The sequence below is a fragment of the Falco punctatus genome (assembly GCF_963210335.1).
Source record: "Falco punctatus genome assembly, chromosome: 5".
In the NCBI taxonomy this organism is placed as follows: domain Eukaryota; kingdom Metazoa; phylum Chordata; class Aves; order Falconiformes; family Falconidae; genus Falco; species Falco punctatus.
The window spans coordinates 5,600,251-5,625,585 of record NC_137584.1 but is presented as its reverse complement, the minus strand read 5'-3'; the positions used below and the strand labels follow the sequence as shown (position 1 = coordinate 5,625,585).

At 37.6% G+C, this 25,335-nt stretch overlaps 1 protein-coding gene and 1 long non-coding RNA gene across 5 annotated transcripts in view; one reads left to right on the top strand and one right to left on the bottom strand.

Annotated features, from left to right (window-relative positions):
• Positions 1 to 25,335, top strand: part of LOC308064662 — a 604,713-nt gene that overhangs the window by 346,125 nt on the left and 233,253 nt on the right. The window lies entirely within an intron of this gene.
• The window catches only part of RNGTT (RNA guanylyltransferase and 5'-phosphatase), a gene marked incomplete at its 5' end in the record, with an annotated part of 189,470 nt that overhangs the window by 89,302 nt on the left and 74,833 nt on the right, over positions 1 to 25,335 (bottom strand). For all 4 annotated transcript variants that reach the window (XM_080389351.1, XM_080389353.1, XM_080389352.1 and 1 more), the window contains 2 exons: positions 2,928 to 2,996; positions 24,414 to 24,578. In XM_080389351.1, coding sequence (XP_080245477.1) covers positions 2,928 to 2,996; positions 24,414 to 24,578 — 234 coding nt within the window. The remainder of the gene's footprint in view (positions 1 to 2,927; positions 2,997 to 24,413; positions 24,579 to 25,335) is intronic.

Genomic DNA, 25,335 nt, shown 5'->3' with positions numbered 1-25,335 from the left:
AGCTGTGAAAGCTTTTGGTCCCCGGAAGGGGAGGAAGGAGGAAGAAGGGAGGCCTCAGTCACTGCCTTTCAATTGTCATTGTGAAATTAAAGCACTTGTATACCCTGGAAAATAACCAATTTAAGTAACTCAAATAATCAGTTAATTAGTTAGGAATAGTAATGCTCAGTTAGCATGACCTTGCAAAATAAACTAACCTGCACAGGCAGAAAACAATCTCCTTACCCCTTAACATTGATTCTACTATCACCACTCACAGTGCAAAACAAATTCTGCTTCAGAACAAGAACCTTGCTGCTCATAATACGAGTTTACATAGGAAGACTAATAGAAAAAAATAAACCCTATTTTGTCTACTGAAACCCTCGATTCGGTAGTAAAACTTTTTCATAAATCCCTTTTTATTAAAGCATGTATTCAAAACTGAACTAATGCACAGGTACCTGATGCCAAATCTCTTCAAATCCAAGAGAAAAGTAAGAAAGCCCACACCTCTTAGAGGCCAAAAGCATAATCCATATTCACAAATCACTTTGGGTATTTTGATTTTTGTTATAAGACAGAATTAAACCAAACTTCAAAACAACAAAATATTCTTCATTCATGTTGACTCCCAATACCAGCGTTGCCTATAGCTAGTGGGGAATATATCCATATACTCAGGTCTAAATGCCCGTGTCTAAGACCAGAGATCAAGAGAAACATCCCTGAATAAACGGAAAAAACCCCAAAAGACTGAATTAATAAGCTCAACATTCTTTATATGAGTTAACTTCTGCATGCTGCTTCAACTATTAAAAGTATGGAAACTGTGGATATTTCTCCACAAAAACATTCCTGTCTGTAAATGGCCACATCCCATCCATCCTCCTCTGCTGCCACTTTATCCTTCTCTGTGATTTTGCTTCAATTCCTGTTAACTTTTGTTTTCCCCTACTCAAAACACGCAGGAGACTTCAGGAGCTCCCAAAAGATGTTCGTAAATTTCCCTGATCTTCTAAAACTCAGCATCATTTCTGTCTTTTTTTCTGCAAGATCAAGTATGTCAATAAAAATGGTTGTTAGAGAATTGTCTTTTTCTGGATATGCCATCATCTCTTCACCTGAGACAAACTGGTTTTATAAAGGTATTTAAGTTTCACGGTGACCAAAAGGCAGGCCTCTACCCTGATCAACAATAGGTATCCTCCTCTGTGAAAACATGTCATACATCACACATATAACTCTACAATAAATAAAAAAAAAATTCTGTTAGTATACTCAAGGGATCATTTATGCATTGTTATACTCTGTTGCCCTTGTATTATTACCTAGTAATTTATGCCCTCTGTACCACATAAAATAAAAAAGCAGTATCAGCTATTTATATCAGCTTCACCCCTTTCAGTTAATCAGCTTTAATACTTATTTCCTAATTAATAGGTTTACAATAATTTCTTTTGCTCTGCATATATTTTCTCCACTACAAAAGCCATTGAGAAAACTGCATATGGCTTAATACAGGAAAATCAGTTTAATAACAGATGCAACAAACTTACATTCCATAAATCTTGAAATAATACTGAAAATTGAACATTAGACTAAATAAATATATCCCATGTTTTAAATATGAAAAACTTTTATAAGCATTTATGCAAGCAGATTAGTTTTTCAGTGGGTTATAAATTTCTCAGTATGCTAAATTAGAAAACACAAGTTCCAGAAACACAAAACGTATCAGATATTAATTTCTGGTAACAATAGCAGAGACACACATTCTCAGTAATTTCATTTCAACTAGAAAAGGTAATATTAAGTTTAGCTGTAGTAACTGGCCATAGCTTAACCTCCAATATTCAGGAAAGTAGTTTTGAGAAGCCTTTACAACTGCTTTAGATTTTAACAATATTTCATGACACCATGAGGGCTTCTTATGAAAGTATGAACTTTCTTTACCCTAGTAGTTTTGCTTTGACTGGGAAATAGCTATATATTTTTTTAAAAAGAGAAAGTATCTGGTCTAATTGCTTCAGTTAAGTTTACGGTTAGCTGATGATACATGACTTGTGATAAAGAGAGGTTAATCTTATTTCCAGATGGGAGTGTCATCACCCTTGCTAAGATCTAGAATATAGGAAGTAGACCAGAAAAACATGTTTTATTTGGAAAACTAAATACAAATATTTTCTGTGAGCAACTATAAGGGGAGAAATATCTGTCAAATGTGAAATAATCAAAACCAATTCCTTGTTTTACAGGCTAAGAAAAAAGTCAACATGGATTGATGTTACAGTTACTCTCTATGCCAACATACAATACACACTGCAGCGTATCCATCCTATCACAGGGAGCAGTAGTAGGATGGACAAGGTCACGCTACTGACTTCCTTTAAAGACACCCTTCCTGCTTGAGAACTATTTACGTTTTTTCTTTCTTATTATCTGCGGTTCTTCTGGTGACTTCCCGCAGCCCAGTCATTCACCTTTATACTGGCAGATATGGCTCAAGAATATATCATGCTTTAATTGCACTAAAATAACATGAGTCACAAATTTTATTAAAATTTTAACACGTGAACATCCCTGAGAAAGAAAAATAATCCAAGAGCTCAAATCAATGGTTGAAAGATTTACAAAACCCATGCAGTAAGAAAAAAAAATCCTTATTTAGCAGCATGTCATAGTATGCACAGAAAAAAAACCATGAGTTGATTCCCAAAAACTACCACCACGGATTAATCTGAAGTCACACATACTACAAATTAGATTGCAACCAGCTGAATTTAAGTAGTCCGAGGAGCTGGAAAAAGCAGAACCAACTGCAAAGTAATCCTGACTGAAACAAAAATTAGGTAGTAAAGGGAAGGATGAGTGGGGAGGCAAGGTGAGAATCTCATTTGAGAGTGAAAAAACATTTTTTGAGAAAAATCCATTTCTACGCTACTTACTCCTGTAGGCTGAAATATCAGGCCATCCACTTCATGGCTAACTTCTCTGGCAAAGCTTCCTTCCAGGAGCTGTAGAACAAAAGGAAAATAAATACCTTTTCCATAGAGAAATATTTCACTTAGAAGACTGCCCATCAAAGCAGATTATACACTACTACTGCAAAAATTTGCTAGTAAACTGCTTATTTATGGTTTAACATTAGAGTTTGGGAAATGTCAACACAGAAAGATTCAACAAATTAGCAATTTTTACAAAGAACACTCAAGGCTGAAACAAGTTTCAGGGACGCAAATCCTTAGAGTCCTGTTCAAGGAAAATGCCTTTATCTAGAAAGATACACTGAGAAACCAAGATGATTCTATACACTAAAAACATGAAGAAAAATAATTTCTGATATAGGACACCACAGTCATTCGTAGCCAAATTAAAAAACACATCTGCCACTTCAACACACAAGTAGCAATTACTTTAGATTGAAACTACATACTGAAAAATATTTCAGAGCATCATTCAAAATTCATGTTTGGCAGACTCCCTAACTAGGGCACAACCCAGTAACACAGCTTCACTACTGTAAAACAACTGTCTGAAGTTGGATCTTGAATATTCATTTTCAAAGACTGTGAATTCCATATGGAGATGAATACATCCATCAAGATGCATTTACCAGAGAAAAAACATCTAATTAAATAAACTAATGAAACCAGCTAGTTGACAGTTAAGAGAATTGATTATATAGTTCCATGTTAAATTATGACTTGCTTAAGGAAAAGTAAATAACCAATGAGAACTACAGTTCTAGTAGTAACAAAAGTAATAGCAAAAATTAGGTGAATTACCAAAACACCTCTCTATTAATTTTGGTTTATATTTTACTGTAGAGACAAAGAATCTGTTGTAAGTGCTTTTAGTAACATTTGGGGGGAAAAAACCAAACCAAACCAAACTTTGATGTGTAACCAATCACATGGTCATAAAATACAGCAAATACAGAACTCAGTAAACCAGCCAGTTCTAAAAGCAACATTTTGGTCTTTTTGGTGTTAATTTTGTACCATTTCCCTTATATAGTTCAACTTAACTCAATGACCCACTGACTGTATTATTCAAATTAAGTCAGTAAAGGGCAAAAGTATGAAAGCAGTTGAGAATTAACATTTGTATTTTACTATGGGCTGTACAACTCAAAGTAACGCACTTACATGTTTCAAGGATCAAAAAACCTGATGGCCAAATATTTCAAACAATATTAATATAGCATGATATTTCACTTAAATCTGTAACTGTTTGCATAGAATAATTGATCATTTTGTTATAAAAAACCTAGCTTTTTTCCTTATCCACACATATTAGTGCCTACAGCAGTGTCAGCAAATACAACTTCCACTATTCAACTCTTAGATACAATTTAATTGAAAAAACACACTCTTTGAGAATACTCTCAAAGTAGTAAAATACTTCAAGAATATTTGATTCTGAGTAAGAAATCATCCAGTGGAACATTATTTTTCAGTAGAGAAAGCCCATACTTGGAACTTGAATTTGTAGCTTGCATTTACATGTTATCATTTTGGAATTTACAGCTGAGGCTCACAGTATAATGCATCCTCTATCACGTGTCTACACAAAATAACAAAAAAAAAATCAAATTATTTCATAAATTCACTGTCAGTCTCCACTTCATCACAGCAATGAGTACATTGGAGAAATATTTACACAAATGTAAAAAAAAAATTTTTAACTTTTTTTTAATTTCTACACAAGCTAAGTCTTCTGTGGATCACTTGTAAGGTTACTGTGCAGTTCCAAAACTGACTTGCCAGTGAGAAATATGTAACAAGAATATGTTTCACACTGACAAAAACACACAGGAAAGATTTCATTAAATTCAAGTACCAAAAAATATCTCTCTGAAGAATAATAACAGCAACAACAACTTTAAAAGTAAAACACAAACTTCAAATTAGCTGAGACTATACTAACCAAAGTGGCAAACAGAAACCAATCATCTCCCTTCTGCTTCCTTGAAGTTCTTAAAGGAACTATAATTTGAGGACATTGTTACTTTGGCATTATAGCTTACATAAATTGTGTTATTTACTCTTTCCCAAAATTAAACTTCAGAATACGGAAATAATCTTTTAATTTGGAGTGTGTGACTCACTGGGATAAAGCATAAAATTATTATCATGCACTGGCTTTTTACCTGTAGCAATCTCCACTCTGGTCTACATATAGTTTTAGAAAGCTACATTAAGGCACTATCACAACTTCATAAATGGAGATGAAAATGTAAAGTCAAAATTTACCATTTAAAAAATTCATTCTAGTATTCACTTATATTTTCTACTTCACCAGAATTATAAAATGCAAGGGAATCTCTCTTATCAACATGGCACCAAGTTTCAGACTTGAACTCGTTCTCATTTTGGAAGTCCACAGTGTTCTCACTAAGCCATCTCCTCCCAAGTGTCAATTAGATCTCAAAGACAAATAGATTTTAAAACCAGTGCAAGCCTCAACAGATAACTAAACTTCTTTATACTCCCAGTTATTCTGCTTTCATTCTCAGTTATGCTGCTTTCATTCTTATTAGGTCAATTACAAGTATTTGAATGATAACACTCTAGAAAGGATTTCTTACTAGAAAGGATTAGCAATTTGGGGGAGGAGGAGAGGGAAATGGGAAGGAGGGAATGGAAATTTTCTCTGAGCTTCTTCCATGCACATTTTCTTGAGAATTAAACTAGAGGTTGTTGGTGAACAGCAAAATATACATGCACTGAATATTGCAGAAAGTTTGGAATGACAGGGGAATGAGCAGAAAAGGAATGTGACATGTAAGCAAGTATTTTTGACACTAAAACCCAAAGTTTATATAAGGCTTTTAGGTTTATGAACTTAAAATGCAGATATTGTGGTTCATCTTTTAAAAAAACATGTTCAACTTTCTACACGTTAAAATTTCTAATTAACTTGAACAGTACAGTCTTTTTTAATCAGCAGCATGATGAATGGCACACCTGCTTGACTGGGATGACTGCCAGGGATCAGATAAAACGCAATGCATCTCAATGACACTTTATAAGAGATGGGTAAATGATGCATGCGAGCCAATTCTTCTGGCATGTTATTCCTTGTAGCCTCACGGCATCTATTTCCACCTGTGAACCCCTTTGTTCACTTCTTGTAGCTTCCCACTTCCCTGTGAACATTGCAATAAATCACATACTCATACCAGACGTTATTATTTAAAACTTTTTCCTTTCTAACTTTATAACTAAATAAAAAATTGCTACATTTAATAATATCCTTCTAACAAAAGGAATAGAATAATCACATGGAATAAGTGGAGCTGTACAATGAGTAACAGCATTTGTCCTTGCTCTTTGACCACTGAGAGGAGGAGCAGCAGTATGTCACCAAAGTAGCGCTAATAACCTGCTGAAGCTGATTTCACTACAACACTGAACCAGTCAACAGTTCTTCAGTGGCTAATTGAAAAATCATGCTTTGGACCTCTCTCTATACTTACCATTAAAGAAATCACTTGGCTCCTCCTGCAGGAAGAGGATAAAATTCAGGTGCATACAGATTCCACATAACGATAGTAGGTTTTCATTAATGTTTCTGCAATTCAGAGGCAAGCCACATTGATTGTGACAAGTTTTCAGATGTTACTTTATTAATGAAATAAGTTAAGTCCAGTAGGTATTACTATGCCTTTTCCTTCCCCTTACAAAAATGTTCTAATGGAAACATAACATTCTGAGTTATATAGATTCCAAAACATAATGACAACTCTGCAAAGTCATGTTGACTTTCTACAAAATAATTTGGTTAAGGTCTTTGCACGCAACTATTATCGATCTGCTATGTCACAATATTCAATTATTCCTAATCATTTTGTACGCATTTCTGACTGAAAACTGATACTGCTTGTTAGTCTACTGAAATACTTGGAGGTACAGAAAAAAATCCCTCTGACTATTATAATACAAGACAAATACATGTCCATTTTCCATGTTTTTTCAACTTCAGAGCTGCTGAAGTTCAATTCAGTTTCAAGTAGAGCTGGAGCAACTCTGCCCACACCAGTCCCTAAGCAGTTTCTCAGTGGCACTTTCAAATTACTGATCATCTACCTCTTCACTCCACAGTGAAAGCTGCAAAAGGGAACATACTTTACTCAAAAGTATTAGGTACAAATAAACTACCAATCAACCTGTCAGTTAACTAGAATGTAAAACACCTTTGGACATGAGCATACTGTCACTCCTAACTTCACAGAGCCAGCATATTCACTGGCTTAGGTTTCAACTCAACTTACAGAACAAACCCTTCCTCTGATGATGACAGCCCTCACCATCAGACCACAGAGTAATTCTCACATCCTGAAACCTGTCAAGTTTTACAGACATGAGCTCATAAATCTCTGTACAGATAATGCAGATTCTTTAAACTCTACAGTCTTCAGAGAAAGATTCAGAAGTTACCAGCACCACTAACCATCTTTTTTTAAAAGGAAACAATTACTCTGGCTCCTTCCTCACATTTCTCTAACAGAGATGGACTATTCTGCTTTTATCACTCCTCTTCTATTTTTACATTAATTTGTTTCATCTTGCTTGCCAGTTTCTGTATTTACACAACAATTTCTTCAATAGCCCTGTCTCATCTCAGCATACACTCTTTCATGAGATCTTAATTATCCAAGTTCAACATAAAAATTACTTAACACTGGTTGCTGACGTATTTAAGACATCCCAGAAAAAGTTTTACATCCAAAGTAGGAGGTACAAATGCTTTCAAATGTACAGAGGTTTAAAAACATTCAATTAAACATACCTGAATTTAATGTGTCTAGTACTAAGTATTTTTATAATATTTTTGCTAAATAATTCTAAAAAAATCATCTCTATTATTACATACAGAAGGCTCTAATGAAAAGATCTATGAATCACAAATCCATCTGAAGATCTGTGTACGAAAACCAGTATTTCTACTGGGTGGCCTCCCAGTATTTAAGCTTTAAAAAAAAACTAAAACAAATAAACACAAAACTCTGCCTAACAAAACTATTTGGCTTAAAAATCAGAACTGAAATATGAAGATCTCAATCTATAAAGATTGAAAAGAAAAATGAAAGGAAAACATATTGAGAATATAATATATTGAAAGCAACCTATCACATGATATCCTCAGTAATCCTGTTTTTGAATAACATCAGAAAGCACAGAATCCTAGAATTATTTAGGTTGGAAAAGACCTTTGAGATTAAGTGCAACCACCAACCCCGCACTGCCAAGTTCATCACTAAACCATGTCCCTAAGTGCCACATCTACGTGTTTTTCAAACATTTCCAGGGATGGTGATTCCACCACCTCCCTGGGCAGCCTGTTCCAATGCTTGATAAACCTTTTGATGAAGAAGTTTTTCATAATATCCAATCTAAACCCCCTCTGGACAACCTGAGGCTGTTTCCTCTTGTCCTGTCACTTGTTACCTGGGAGAAGAGACCGACCCCCACCTGCCTACAACCTCCCTTCAGGCAGCTGTAGGGAGTGATAAGGTCTCCCCTCAGCCTCCTTCCCTCCAGGCTAAACACCCCCAGTTCCCTCAGCTGCTGCTCATCAGACTTGTGCTCCAGACCCTTCCCCAGCCCCGTTGCCCTGCTCTGGACACGCTCCAGCACCTCAGTGTCTGTCTGGCAGTGAGGGGCCCAAACCTGAACCCAGGGTTCGAGGGGCGGCCTCACCAGTGCCCAGTACGGGGGGACAGTCACTGCCCTGGTCCTGCTGGCCACACTGTGTCTGACACAAGCCAGGATGCTGTCGGCCCCCTTGGCCACCCGGGCACACTGCTGGCTCATGTCCAGCCGGCTGTTGACCAGCACCCCCAGGGCCTTTCCCCCAGGCAGTTCCCAGCCACCCTTCCCCAGGCCTGTGGCGCTGCCTGGGGCTGGTGTGACCCAGGGGCAGGACTCTGCACTTCTGCTTGTTAAACTTCATACAACTGGCCTTGGCCCCATCGATCCAGCCTGCCCAGACCCCCTGCAGAGCCTTCCTGCCCGCAAGCAGATCAACACTCCCCCCCAACCAGGTGTCATCTGCACACTTACTGAGGGTGCACTCGATCCCCTCATCCAGATCATCGATAAAGACATGAAACAGGACTGGCCCCAGTGCTGAGCCCTGGGGAACACCACTTGTGACCAGTCACCAACCGGAGTTAACTCCATTCACCACCACTCTTTGGCCTCGGCCATCAGCCGGTTTTTTACCGGGTGTAGAGTGCACCCATCCAAGCCCTGAGCAGCCAGTTTCCCCAGGAGAATGCTGTGGGAAACGGTGTCAAAGGCTTTGCTAAGGCCCAGGCAGAGAAAACATCCACAGCCTTTCCCTCATCCGCTAGGCAGGTCACCTTGTCATAGGAGACCAGGTCCGTCAGGCAGGACCTGCCTGTCATAACCCCTGCTGGCGGGGCCCGATCCCCAGTTGTCCTGCACATGCTGTGTGATGGCCTCAGGGTGACCTGCTCCACAACCTTCCCCGGCGCTGAGGTCAGGCTGACAGGGCTGTCGTTCCCTGGATCCTCCTTCCAGCCCTTTCTGGGGCATCGTATCGGCTAACGTCCAGCCTTCTGGGACCTCTCCAGTTAGCCAGTACTGTTGATAAATGGTGGCTCCCCCACCAGCTCCCTGAATACCCTTGGGTGGATCCCATCCAGCCCCACAGACTTGTATGAATCCAAGTGGAGCAGCAAGTCATTAACTTTTTCCTCCTGGGCTGTGGGGACTTCATTCTGCTTCTTGTCCCTGTCTTCCAGCTCAGGAGTCTGAGGGCAACTGGTCTTGCTATTAAAGACTGAGGCAAAGAAGGCATTAAGTACCTCAGCCTTTTCCTAATCCTTTGTGGCAATGTTCCCTGCAACATCCAATAAAGGATGGAGATTCTCCTTGGCCCTTCTTCTGTTTCTACTCTATAAAAACACTTTATTTATCTTCTACAGCAGCAGCCAGCCTGTTACCTAGCTGGGCTTTCACCTTTCTAATTTTCACCCTGCATAACCTCAAGACATCCTTATATTCCTCCTGAGTTGCCTGCCCCTTCTTCCAGAGGTGGTAAACTCTCATAAAGCAAAAATAGCCTCGCTCAGATTCATCCCAACTATCACATTTTCCAAAACAAATCAAACAGTAACAGGCAATGATGGAGCCATCATCCAAACTATTAACATTCTAAACTCCAGCTTTCAAACATTACATTTTGAAAAGGAGGCCTTCTGGAAAAGAATTAAACATGCTGTTGGTGGGGTGTAAGTTTCCTTCCAGATGATACACAGGCTACTGTGCAATGCTTGAAAACATTTATCAAATGCAGCTTCATGTCAGGTGAGGGAAGCTGGTCCCTCTAAGTACGGTAGTCATCTCTGCTCCTTCCTTCTCCCTAGAATCTTTCCAGTTTCCCCTGTCCTGCAACATATTTTTTTTGTTTGTTTTGTTTCTGCAAGCAGAGAAGGTATCAAGAATTACAGAGTTGCTTCCAGTCTCAAAGCAAAAAAGCATCAAATAGCATGTGAGTAACTATATACCTGGGGTAGGGGGGAAATGTCATATATTATTTAATAAATAAAACTCAATATCTCAAATTTTCCACAAATAAAAGCTGGCTAATTAACATTGTAAGATAAATGCAGCCCAAAATAAAGTGTTGAGAAGTTCTGACTGATTTGTTGACTGAAATTACCACAAATATACAGTAACAGTCTTTAGTGACTTGGGAATACACAGTTTTGGGAATTAAAGGGAGCACACAACTTCTGAAACATGGAAAAAATTAAAATAAAAACCTCAAACTGAATTCACTCAGACTCATCTTTTTCATACTTGGGTTACTGTTCACCTCACCTAGTGTTAGTGCTTGCAGGAAACCAGCTGACCTAAAAAAATCCAGTGTAAATTAACAGTCTGGCAGGAGATGGGAGAGGATTAACGGCACACCTCTGGCAGTTCCACTGCTTCCTCCCCTCCCTGCCCAAAACCAGAGACAGCTGAGTCACCAGTTCAGCCTTTCATACAGCTATGAGGATGAAACCCTCTCATGCATATTGAAGCTCCTCTTCAAGAGATATGCTCAAGTGCCAAGTAATTTTTTTGAAAACTATGCAGTCACAAGTTACAGCACACTGTGATGAAGAACCACAATCTTCATTAAGCTGTTCCATGAAGTACTGCATGCACGCTTAAAAAATTAATGCCTATTTCTCTGGATCTTTTCTCTTCCTTCAAATTTTCATCCTGTTTCCTCTATTTAGGCACTGACCAAGACATCTCTTGCAGGTTTTTTTTTGTGCAAAGAAACAAGCTTCACATTTCAAACATTTTGCAGGAAAGTAGCTGTAACTCTTTAAATATTTCAATAATGTTCCTCCAAACTTAGTTATTATTTTTTTTCATCAACTGAAACAATCCCAGCTAGACTAGATAGAATATTCTGGAGGAGCCATAGCAGTGAGAAAAAAAATGCACTCCATCTCCTCCTCCGCAGGAGTCTCCTTTCAAGGAGATCTCTGGATATGTATCCAATCTTATACAACACTATCAGTTGAAGTGTATCTTTACAGCAGAGTAAAGTCCAATTCTATAATGCATCCTCAATTATCATTGTATTTGGCTATCTTAAAGATTCTGAATTTTTGTTTGCTGGGAAACCAGCAATAAAAAGGCAAGAAAGGAAATGCAGCACGATAACTGACAGTACAGTCAGAAATCCACAACTTGTACTCAATATCCTTAAGGTAATATACTAAAAAAATCATGAAGTTACAAAACATTTCTTGGCCCATGCTAATGATCTCAAATATGCATAAAGAAAGAGTAGGATCAAAACCTGTATAAAATAAATTTAAAAATGACCTCGCTAGGAAGTAACTATTTAAAGAAGTTTTTTATGCAAAATAAGAACCAAAACATTGAAGAATAACTGCTACATTTTCAGTGAACTAGTGAAATAATCTACTTTGCCATAATGGCATAAGGAACACAAAGTACAAACTTCTCACTTGCTCATTACTTAAAAAGAAATTTCATGCTCTTGGGCTGTAAAATCAGTGTATAATTCAAATTAGATGAAAATCCTTTAAAAAAATTTATGCTTAAAGCTCAAATCCCAGCTTTCACACAGCCATCCATCCACTCAAGATGTTAATCAAGAGATAAACAGAGAAAAGCTGCAAACGTTACTTTGTATGAACACGTACATCTTGAAAGTACTTGTTTAGTAGAGTTATTGGTTAACATCAAGAAGAGTAAAAGTAAATTCCAAAGGTTCACGTTTAACAAATTCACCACTATTTTGAACTGTGTAATCTGTGGCAACAGCTGTATCATACTCTGATGAAAATTATACCAAATGACTGCATAAAGACACATGGGAATTTTCTCAGTTGATAAAATTTAAAAATATGTACTTTTTATAAAATACTATTTTACGGAATGCCTTTCAGTTTGTTAGCTCTGAAATCAATCATACTGAAAGACTAAAAATAACCTCTTTGCCAAGTTAATCATACAGAACATTTTGGTGCAAAAGACATTAAAAACACCTAATTACTGCAATGGATTTGCTCCTTATAAGAACGAAAGCAGATAATGGCAGCAATGTGAGACTGATGTTCACTAATATGATCAAGAGACTAATTATTATCCATGAATCATTTGTAGCATTCAAAACTTGATTAATGTCAGGTCAAGTTTAACATGTGATACGTTTTATTAGTAATGCTCGGCTATCCCACAGCTTGTCAGTTTAAGCGAGTGCCATCTGTTAGGTGTAGGAATAGCCAACAGCCACAACAAAAGCACAGTGGATACAACTGGTCACTGAGGTACCTTTTAAGAATTCCATAAGCGGCCTACCCTAATATTTTTAAACACACGAGATCAGAATCCAGCACAAAAAGATCTCCTAAAGACAGCAAATCTGTAGCCCAAAAAAAGCAAGCATGCAAGGTGGGCCTTCCTCAGTTTAAAGCTTGACCAAAGGCATGTTTAACAATACTGAATTTACCTTCGCAGATTGACCAGTCTCTAGTAACAAAAATTCTTTTGCAGGAGAAATACACATAGTTTCCTCTAGACGCTCCTTCATCATGTTTAGCAAGCACTCCTGTACAGAATACACTGCTTTACCCTTTAAAGCGGCACTCGTAGTATTGAAGTACATATGGTCCCAACTAACGGCTCATGTAGCAAAACACTGCTAGAAGACAATGAAACTGAAATTCATGTTCCACAGGGAAACATTTACTGACATTTTCCCACTTGTTCTAATTACAGATAATGGCAAGAAGAGTCTTTTTGCTCACTTTCCAGTATTTCACAGCCAGTTTGCGGGTGGCCAGCTTTACCAGGGGTCACGTCTCCTATGTAGAGCCCATTCACAGATCCTGCAGCAGGATGGGAACTTACCTGCTCTCGTAAAAGCTCACCTGGGCACCTCCACTGAACTTCCACAAGCTGTGTACTAGTAACAGCGGGAGCAGCAAGGCTGAAATAACATGAAGTGGCAACAGACAGGTGCATGCACAGAGAGGAAGGAAGGTGACCTAATTCTACCTGGGTTTGCTCTGACACCTACGTACTCTCCTCTGGTCTAAATCTAGTTAGAAACTCAGCAGGAGCAATGGAAAAAACATTTATTTACCTCACACCTATCAAGCTACAACAGCCCTCTCATGTATTATGAATACGTTCTCATTTGATGGCTCTCTTGCGTTCTATGTGGATGAAGCTGAAGGGCTGTGGATTCAGGCTGCCGCTAGCATAACTTGGGGCCTGTACTTCAGCTCCAAGTGTTCTCTTCTGGCTACAAGCATGATGCGCAGGACTCCCAGACTCCTTGATGTCAAAGCCACATACTCTGAAGACTTGACGCTACTAGGCTAGAGACCATAAATAACACCACGCTTCAAAGAACTGTAACTACTGTAGAGTTTATTCCTCAACTGTTTGCTCATATAATTCCATAGCTGATGACTGACAAGGATCCAAACTATTAGCACCTGGGCATTAGCGTTCTAACTAATGACACCACTCTCCATTGATTGTATTTTAGAAGAGCAATTCTGCAGAAAAGTCTTTACCAGAGTCTATGTATTCTTTCCAGAACAGGTAGGCAATAGAAATTCCTTTTTATAGTCATGTGATGGGGAATGAGCAACATCTCCAAGCAAGAAAGTCAGACTCAGCCCTTCTATCTGCAACTAGCTTTGTGTTATGATTCAGGTACCTCTGAAAAGAACAAGTTATTCCACACACTGGACTCTTAAGAGCTTTCCCAGCTCCTACTAGAACTGCTGCCAGTTCTATAACTGGAGCAATATAACACAGGGGAGTGCTATAGTCTGCTTTTTTCATAGTGATCTTAAAGCAACAGAAATAATATATATATATCATATTCTGAAACCTGCTTCTTAAATCTCTTCTATTACCCCTCTAAAAGACTTCAAGAAAAGCCATTTCCAGATATATCATTAGCTGGAAGTTACAGTAATCTGTGATGGGATGCAACACTCGATCTTGAGAAGGCTGAAAAACCGCACTAGCCTGATTTCATTACCTCGCCACAAGGGAAAAAACACTCTAGTGAACAATAATAAAATATATTGTGGAGGTGGCAGGGAAGAAAGTTTGATGGTTCTATTCTTTTTTTAATCTCTTTTTGGGTTTGCAGCTAATTCATTAACCGCGCTCTTTACAGATGCTACTAACATCAGCAATATGCTGCGTTCCTTAATTATTTGGATGGAGACATTTTAGAAAAACATAGAGCACACTGCAGTAAGAGTCCCACTGAGCTATCACCACTTTGCTGGTTCTGACTGAACAACTCCAAAGGTCATGTACCTAATATATTCAAAACAATACCCAAGAATAACACAAGCGCTATGTGTATAAATGCTTAATTTGACAGCACATCTGCATTCCTGAATTCAAAATAAGCATGAGGCATTTCTCACTGTCAATCTCTTCTTAGAAACAAAACTGAGAAATTGCCATCAATTAACTACGATGTTTTCAAATGGCTTTTTCAAATAAGAGAAATAGGCTGCTGCTTCAAGAAACTTTAATTGACTTTTGTGATAGCTTCAAAATGGGAAAAACACAGATTCCTCGAGGCTGTGAGGGAATGCCACTGCCAAACAGCAACAATATTTCATTTATTTTACCTGATGAAGAAACAGCAATATATTTCATAGCTTGGCCATTTAATTTACTGTGCTCTTGCCAGTTCTCTATTTCAGCCCTCAAGGGAACTTCAGTTTTTTCTTTTAGGGGCTGGGATTTTGTCCACATCCCTTTCCCCATGCACTCCTACTTGGCAGAGCACACCTGCCTGAGACTAGAGTCTTGCTGGAGCTGGAGGAGGTTTAATAGGTCCCACCAGCAAATTCTCTGACCTATTTACAAACGATCCACAATCTGTGACATTCCTGAATGGATGGCAGATACTCGGTAACGTAACATCTATTACCTGATGTCCTCAACTGAGAAAGGTTCTCCCACTAATGTTTAGAAGCTTCCTAATACTCTGGGTTTGATCAAATACAACATTCAAAAGTTCTGACGTCAAAGGGGAAAATGACATTGAGTTGAGTGCAATGGGTACAAGTACATTTTAATTTGTTCTCTAAATAATCTTCCAACATTACAAACTTGATAGGGTTTGCCTGTTATTCAGCCCCTGTGCAAACTGCTACAACATAACCCAGTCTCTGGTTGTCAAGAATGTGGACAGGCCTGTTTTAATTAAATCAGATAATTAAGGATTATGTTTTATTAAGCACTTCCATTAAGACTCCTGAACAAAGACAAATTTGTATATGCAATGATTCAATTAGACATAAAATGGATGTTCAAGAATACAAGTCTTCACACATCTACTGTTACAAAGCCTGATTCAAAGTGCACTAAGATATTCCACTAGCCACTGATGCAGTGATTTTAACACAAAAATTAAGCTTTAACATTATATACTAGATGTTTACAAATATAATTCTTCTGTTACGCAAAGGCACTCGAGAGCTTTATTTGCTACAAAACTGAAATTAAAACTTGCCACTCTAAGGTCATAACAGTAAAATGCTAAGATTTTATTATTTCTTCATAGTTAAGAAAAATTAATTTTGTACAGTTTAGGGTTTTTTGCAAGACTGGGCATATTACAAGGAAAGAAAGAACTAGCAGGGATGTCCTATAATCCTGTATCATAATAAACTGCTTTAAATTTCAACCCCCATCTTTACAATTTTCTTTGTGCTTTTATTCATTTTATCCAAATTAAGCGCATGTCTCTTGAACATCATTCCAATACGAGAAGGCTGATGGCTCCCCTGTGGAGCTGTATTGCCAGGAGGCAGTTTCGAAAGTGACAGGCTGTGAAGTGGCACAACAGACAATATTAAACAGTTGCCCCACAATTAATGAATGGAGTGACCCACTTAGTCACCACAGCTGAGTCCTCTAACTAATTCAGAAGATACCAAATATACCAGTTCAATTGCCCATACTGGGATACCAACTGGCAATTAGGTCCAAACAGATTTGCATTTTCTCTGTTTTGGTAACACACCACAAAACTTCAAGTAGAAATCACTGTTAAAATACACTTTTCCTGGTTAAAAAGGTTTTTCATTATTTCTGTATTTCCATTACACAAAATACAAAAAAAATAATTTACAAAACTTTAGGATGTTCAAAGCTAATGTTAAAATGTTGAAAGCTAAACTGAGTACGTACTGTTCTGATGTTTAAACTTACAATGTGCATCAAGTATAACATTTCACCCATATGCCTTTATTTTTCCACTAGTTTCATTATTTTCTTTCATACTATAGTTTGGCAAGTCAGAATTTAATTATAAATTTCACATCTGAATTACTCTAATTTAATTTGTACAACTAGCAATATCTAACATGGGCCACTAGTTATGAAAATAATCCTTCATGGAAATATTCAAGACTGTATGTTTTAACTTCAGTAGATCATTTCCCAAAAAATGTGAAATGTAACTAATGTGTGAATAACTGCTTAAACCAAAAGCAAAAAAATATTTATTTTCCTAACCAAAATTATACTGTGCTGAAATATTATACTTGACCTTCAACATCACAAATAATAATAATCAAAAGCAAGTAGCCTAATCCTCTTTTGTTAACTCCAGGAAATGAACACAGATTCTTGTTCGTGAATGGGTCTCCTCAAGTGACTCCACCAGAGCAGGGAGGCTGAAAAGTTAGCCACAGCCAAATCATCCCTTCCCCTAGCACAAGGAAAAATCTTTTGCTGTAAACCAAATCTAACCAAACGACTACAGCCTCCCTGTGGCACAGAAAGCAAAGGAGCCCCCAGAGGCAGCTGGACACCCCACCAGCCTTGGCCAGCAAAGTCCCTGCTATGCTCATCCTCACACTGCCAGGAATTTTGTTTACCAAGCAGCATCCACATCATTCCAGTGCTGCAGCTGGCTGCACGAAATAGCCGCAGTTCAAGCACTGAACTCTAAGCAGCAGTAACTTAAATTCAGCTTCAAAAGCCACAGTTTGGTCATCTACTTCATATACAAAACTACCACTTGCTCTGGTTGGCTGTCCTTAGCTTTACCTCACATGGTAAAATAATTTTGAAAATTCAGGCTGAAGTACTACACGTTGGGATACAAGACAGCTGCCGAGTGAAGATTTCAAATTCTACTCAAAACATAAGGTAACATCTTTCCAGCTTCTTATTCGTTACTCATTTACTAGTTTGCTCAAGTCAATGATAATTTGCATTTACAGGAAGAAAATCACTCCAAAGAGATTTGAGTGAAAATAACCAGCAGCACAAAAGCATCTAAGGGTGGAATAAGGCAATTTTTACATTTGGGGAGATGGAATAGCACAAAAGAAATATATAAAGTAAAGAAATAGAAGCAAGGAGAAACAAAATGGTGGATGGGAGATGGGTTAGAAGATAATTAAAAGAAGATGAGATGATAAATAGGCCAAAAGCCTGGAACAGAACAGATGGAGTGAGGACTATGGTGCAGACCAGACACCGATGACTGACTGCCAACTCTGGGTCAGGAAACGCAGTATTGAAAGGTGGGCTGATTAAGCTACTCCTTAAGGCAGAGAAAATAAAAACAAAAATAAAAACAGGGGACACAAGTATTTTTGGCATTAAAAACCCTCCAGATGGTAACATTTCCCCTCCACCGAGATGCAGAATTCAAAATCTCCAATAGACAGAGATTACTACACACTGCTGCTGCTGCCATTGAATTCTTTCGTCTTCTGCCCCGTGACTGCAAACCTTCTCCACATTTTTGTCTGTAGGCTACTTGGTGACATAAGACAGGGCTTTGTGGTCATTTACAGTCAGTTCTGGGTTAACAGCTCTCTTGGCAGACATGGATGAGCTATGTCCACATATTGTGCCTTTTATCACGGTTCATTTTTTCTGGCCATGCAAATACTAGCTTACAGCTTCTTCGGCTGCCTGCAAAATACTTCACACCAACATCAGCAAGTCACGTACTTACACAATATCCATCACTGGAGAGAGGTCCACAGTCACTTAATTTTCCAAAGCAAACTACCTCAACAGTAGTTATACATTTATGGGTACAAACTTTTAAGCATTCCACCTTTCCTAACTACAACAAAAGCAGTTTCAGAAAAAAAGTAAAAATAAAAATCCAAGTGTCAAATAAACCAGGAGAACAAAATAAGTCATCTGTCAGTTCACAGATTTGACTGAAAACTTCCAAGAAGATCCTAGACCATTAATCTTCTAGCAGAGATTACTCGCCTTCATCCTAATCCCTCTAGGACAGGCTGTCATTTTAAAGCCAGATAATAGTCTAAGAGCTGACAAGTCATTGACATACAGCATGCTAACATTTGCAAAAGGTTGTTCATTTGACCTGTATCATTGCTTAACCTTTAGCCCTATTGTTCTGTTGAGACTAATGGGCACAATACTCGACGGGATCATGGACAGCACAGAAAGGAACTTTATTTTCCACTCCTGTTGAACAGCACTTTCACTAACAACAGGCTTTAGTAATGACATCCAGGCTGGAACTGTCCGCACAAAAAAGCCTTGCAAAAGAACTGTGGGCTGGTTTAGGTAGTGAAACCCAAGACTTGCATCACATCCAAGAGTTTAATTATTTCTATGTACCTGTACTTCCTGTTTAATATCATGAAGATAATGTCCTCGTTGAAAATCCTAAAATATTTGTATAAATAAAAGGCTAAAGCTCCAAGGCTAAGAATATACAGCATATAAAGTATTAATCTCACTGGTCTTTAATACTTCATCATCAAGGAAGCCTAAAATTCAGCTTCTTCCATGGACTGCTGCTATCGTTACATGATGGGTGGGAGAGCTGGCAGGTTTGACCATGTCGCCTCCTTGAATTCTGATGCACGCTAATAAATGAAAAGAAAGCAAGCTGTGCAACACAAGTGACCAAACATGCAAGTGTAATAACAAACAGTGAAGATTCAACATTGCTCAAAAACACCTTTCTAAAAGAATTTGGAAGTTATATCAAAACGCAAAATGGCTCACAGAGTACATGTGTTCCCAACTAACACTAAAAGAGTAAACTGTGATTAATGATTCTTTGATTATAGAGGCAGACAAGTTTAGCAATACTGCTTTCTCCATCAACACCAAAACTGAACAAGGTAACATTTTCAGAAATGCCAAGAATATACAACCTGTCCCCACTGTCCCTTTCTTTTCCTCCTCTTAGCACCACAACTCAGTCTTACGTAAACCAAACAAAAGTGCATCAAAACATATTAAAATAACAATACACCATGATAAAGATATAACGTTGTAAAGACACAGCCCTTATTTCCAAAATCTAGTGCCAACAACGAATAGCAAGGCACAACTATAAATGCTGCCATACTTCATAACTGCACTTTAAAAGTCCATTCCATTTCACAATAAATTGATTTTCAGATTAGAAAAAAAACCACCCAGTACTCTAACTCTGGTATTAAAGTCCCAAATCCATAACTCTAAGAACAATTTCATTATTGGACATATTGTATAACACAGTACAAAGTTTACTGCTGTTTCATGTAATTACTTCAATATTTTCACAGAAAATAACTAAACCTATGTGGACAACATTCATTTTTCCTGGTATAATTAAAAGTTTTAGCCACTTACTCTACTATTAAATACAGTGCTGAGACTCCTGCCCTTTTTGAGTAATCTTCCTACAATCCACCCAAGCTAACACACGTTTACTGATACCTGCTATTCTTAGTAAGAAGAATGGCCGACAACAGCTTTCAATCTGGACCACTATGTCTTAACACAGGTCACAGAAAGGAATGGCGGAGGGAGGCTGTGAAGGGAGAGGTCTACAATATTTACTTTTGTGAGGTTCAGACTGCATCCTGGCAACACATTTCAAAAATTGAAGTTTCTCAAAACAAAGATGTGACGTGTGGTTCCAGATGCTTTTCTTGTCCCTAAGCAAAACCCAGCTACGCTTCAAAAAAAACCTCCAAGACATACTCCAAGAATTTTGACGAAACACATTCTGACCAGCAGTATGGGTTTTCTACTTTTTCAGTCTTGAATATGCTGGTGCAATCAGAGATCCACCTTACCTGTGGACAAAGACTGCTATGTCCATTGATCTTTCTTTGAAAATAACAAGCCTTGGGGGTGACCTATGAAGCTCTTATCTTCTGTCAGTGCAGCACAAGAACTGGAGGCAGGGAAGAAACCCACGCTTCAGAAAATGCAGTTTTTCTGAGACCACACATGGGTGTAAATCTCTAAGGACCTCTAGTCAAGAAAGAAATGATCCTGTTAGATTCTTTCCAAATATGAAAGGATCACACTGTTCCTGGAGAAGAACAAGAAAAATGGCTAATTAAGCGTAAGGAAAAGATCTACCTAAGCAGGTCCCATTTGTCAGTCCTTTAGCACCCATCCTGCTGCCACAATCTCTGGAGAAGGATTGATGGATATGCTGAGTCAATCTGAATATGAGCAGACTTAGAAGCTAGAAGGAATTCCTTGTCTCCCTGTAGACCTTGCTGTGCTGCACATGGAGTTCATAAACCCTGTCATTTGTCATTGATGCAAAAGGAACTCAGCTTGCTCTTTCAGCTAGACTAATGAGGTATTCATCGCGATGAGTACATTTGTTGCTATAGTTGCAGAGATGACTGAAGTAACAGAGGAAAAAGATCTTTTGGGCAAAGCAATACCATTTTTAAACAGTCCTCTCTCAGAACATGGCAATGCTTCAAAACAGTAGTCTATTCTGACCATATACAGTGAAAAATTCTGTTCATGAAGTTGTGATAAATATGAAGATGTAATCCCTGCTTCACCATCCTACAGAAGTTTTACAGGAATCATACTCATCAAGTTCACAGAAGTAATGAAACAAAAAATGTATTTTTGAGGTAAATAAGAGCAACAACAATTCTTAGCAACAATTACTCTTCTAGGAAGATATATTTTATGAATCCTATTCCTTTGAGCAGATATAGATTTGAAATATATTTTGAATCTATAATGATTTCCCTTAAACATTTACTAATATTGCTTTAGGTAAAACTCTAGATCAATACTGGTAGCACTACCTAAAACTCCTTACTGTTATCATAGGGCATTCAAACAATTCTTAAATATTGATATAAAAGTTATTGAAAACAATAATCACATTCAAAGCCTCAGAAGTTTTCTGTTGTAACAGTAGTATAATGTACATGTTTCAATAGGTAACAGTGACTTCAAGTGAAGACAAGGATTATTTAAAACCTAGAAAGCACACTGTACAAGAAGTTTTAAAACCTATTGTTATTTCAAACCCAAAATGTAGAAAGCTTTACAGTTTGCCCTGATTGCTACTTAAAAAAAATACTCCAAAACCAAACCAAAACAAAAAAACACCAACAATGAGCACCAAAAAACCCACACCAAACCCAAATACCCCAATAATCAAGTGTACAGATACTCTTATTTCAAAGATGTTTTTAGATGGTAATAACACATTTAAGATGAGAATTCGTTGACTGAACTGCATTCACAACATAACCTCAAAGGCAGACTGCAGTGTTCTTTAAGTTCTACCTGGTACAGCAGGCTTATTGATATCTTCCAATACTGCTTTTTAAAAGCTTGAGATAAGTAACAAAAACCAGAAAGACAGCCATGCTTCATCTTTTCAGATGCCCTGCTCTCTCAAACTGCAGAAGTCACCACTGTATCTGTTCCAAGGGTGTATTCATCGCTCATAAAAAGGCAGCGAAACTCTCAGAGGAAAAGGAACCCTCAAGAAAAGAAAATGAGCTACACAACTGTACAGCGGAGTAGTCATTGACTTTCACTCACTCTAACTGGGGGGAAAGTTAACTGACAAAAAAGAGCCGTAGTTAAAAAAATAATCTCTCAACATATACGGTTTGATAAAATCTAGGATATTACTCTTACTTGCTTTATCTTCCTACCAATTTGATCTAATACACACACAGAGTAAATATATCATAAATGTTTGAAATATAAAAATATACGAAATATGAAAGTAAGAGAAAAATAACTGTGGCTATTTGCTCTGCATTACCAGTAGCTCTAACCCTTCTGCCATCTGTGTGTATCTCCAGCTGCTGCATACAGAAATATTCTTCACAAAAATAAAGAAAATTCACCTGATAACTGGTTTAGACCGTAATTCACAATTTAAACTTGGTGGCAAAGGACAAAATAAAGAAATATTGTCCAAGCATTAGTGTCAAAAGCAATTATAAGTCTATTAAGAAATTAATTCTAGCCATCTATCATTTTTTTTCTCCTCACCAACTTATTTGATGCTTTACTGCTGGGTAGTAAGACAGTCAACATTTTAAAAGAGTTTATGCTCAGAGCTTTGAGAAAGGCAGATAAAGACCAGTGAACAGCATCACTCCATTGCTGACTTTTAAAAGTGTTGCAGGCAGAACTGTTAAAATCCAATATATTGGAACACACGTGGACAATTCAGAAATCTCCTTTAGACAGAAAAATAAAGCCGTTGAGCACAGTTTTAATGACGTAGGTTTTGGGAAGCAGAGGACCATTTCAGTAGTCATGTGCTGGCAATTAAACTTATCTAGCACAACATTTGTTTACAGATGTGTTTTTCCTAGAAAAGTTTTTAGGAATACTTCCAACCATGTTCTTCCTGTGATTTTTAAATAAGGTTAAATAACCTGGAACTTCAGAACACTTCCGAAAAAGCTATAAATTTCTGTTAGAGGCCATTTTTAAAAAATGTTCCTTTTGTTCTAGTTTCTTTTAATTTCAGGCTCAAAATCACGTGTCCTAGACAAACAGCCTTTTTCCCTCCATGAAAAATTTACTTCAAATTTATGATATTGATTTTCAATAGACAACCCAGAAACGCAACAAACACAAATATAAAGAAGTGATCAAAACATTTACAGAGCCTTATTCACACACACGTCTCATAGCATTGTTTGTGACTTAAACTTTCCAAAGACTGCTACCCTCTGCCAGGTTTTTTTGAAAGTCCAGCTTATGCTTTATCTCTTCATTTACTTTTCAGTCACTCTTGGTTAGCCAAAGTATCATTACTGCTTCTCTTGGGGCAAGATTCATTACCTGCTACAGGATCAAGGAAATGACAAAAGCAAATGGAAGCTGCCAATTTGATGTTCACTGCCCTGTGTTGATGAGACATGGGACTACTTCTAATAGCACTGCTGAGCAAAACAGGTTCCTCTAGAAGAAAGTATTATCTGGGAGCCATTTAACCCATAGAAGAGAATAAAAGTATTTTACAGCATGTTGGGATATTTCTATACTGAAGAAAAGAGTGCACAACGAAAGACAGGAACTCATATATATATCTTTGCAAGTCATACGCATTACTTCAGAAGACCTGGGGGGGTATTTTAATAAGTAAAAGGTGGAGACATTAACTAGAATGAGCTCTTAGTAATCGCTGCTGAACATGAAGTGGGAGTTCAAGCACAATTCATGATTCTTATACTATGGCCAAATGGGGACTGGCAGTAAAAACAACATTATACTCTTACCTGTGAAGGAGGATAGTGTAAACAACAGCACTCAGACATTCCCTTGAGCTCAGAGATATTTGAGACCTAAAGCTATTAACTTCTATATCATCATTCAACGTTACGAAACGAAAGAATTGGGTTTTGCCAAAGCATAGCTTTTAAATATGATAAAATAGTAATTCAGAAGGAATAGGCAGCCTAAAACCACTCTTCAGAGTATCCCAAACTGCCAATTGCCCCCCAAGCATTGCTGAACACTTGGTTAGCAGAGGAACTCACTAGAAGCTAAAAAAAGCTGAGGGGAAACCTATACCCAACACTGCTTTGCTGTCTTCAGTGCCATAACATAAACAACTGAAATCAAGTTTACCTTTCTTGAAGTGTAGATGTCGAAAAATGGTTTGTTTCGAACACTGAATGGTTCCTGTGCTTTGTCGATAAGACCATTTTTCATCTTTTCATGTCGTGGAAATATAATCTCTTTCTCTATACATGCAAGTCGAACATTGAAATCACAGTCTCCAACAGGCTGTCCCTGCCAAGATACAAAAATCAGTATTAAAACCAAACACCAAATTATTCGAACAGTCTAAGTTTTCCTTGGACAATATTTAGGATCATACAGATACATAAAAATATTTTGCCAAATACTTGGTTTTCAAACATTTGTATCGGACTGTAAGAGGTTTAGTGAAACCAAAGCTCATAGAAAGATACAAACCTATAATATACGTATTCAAGTATATAGGAGTTAACTGTAAAGGTATTTAGATATTTAAGCAAAATAATTTAAATATTTCCTAATTATACCTTTGGATATAGCAGCTACATATTTGTCCACACAGTTTCCCCCTGAAGTCATTTAGCTATTTTTTTTCATAATATTTTTAATGACAACACAACAATGCAATTCACACAGTTAAGCAATCTCACTGCTTTAAATGTACTATATTGGTTTCTTGAAAGAAGCATTAATTCTGTAAATGCTCACTTTTCTGTCACAGAAGAGAAAAATATAGCTGCAGTTGGAAAATATGCCAACAAACAGTAACTGCAAAAACCTGCAAGACAATCGCTCAGTGACAAAAAGGTAGTAAAAGCCTTTCTCTAAGTCTCAGTACTGTACTCTGACCTTTTGATATCTGAAATAAACCAGCAGCTTTATATTGCTCTTTACACATTTGGTGCATTGCACCACATCAGTATGAGCATTCAAAATGCACATCTATCACATTAGTAATTGCTCATAATTATATTTTGAGCATCAGATAGTGAGGAGAACACACTGTGGA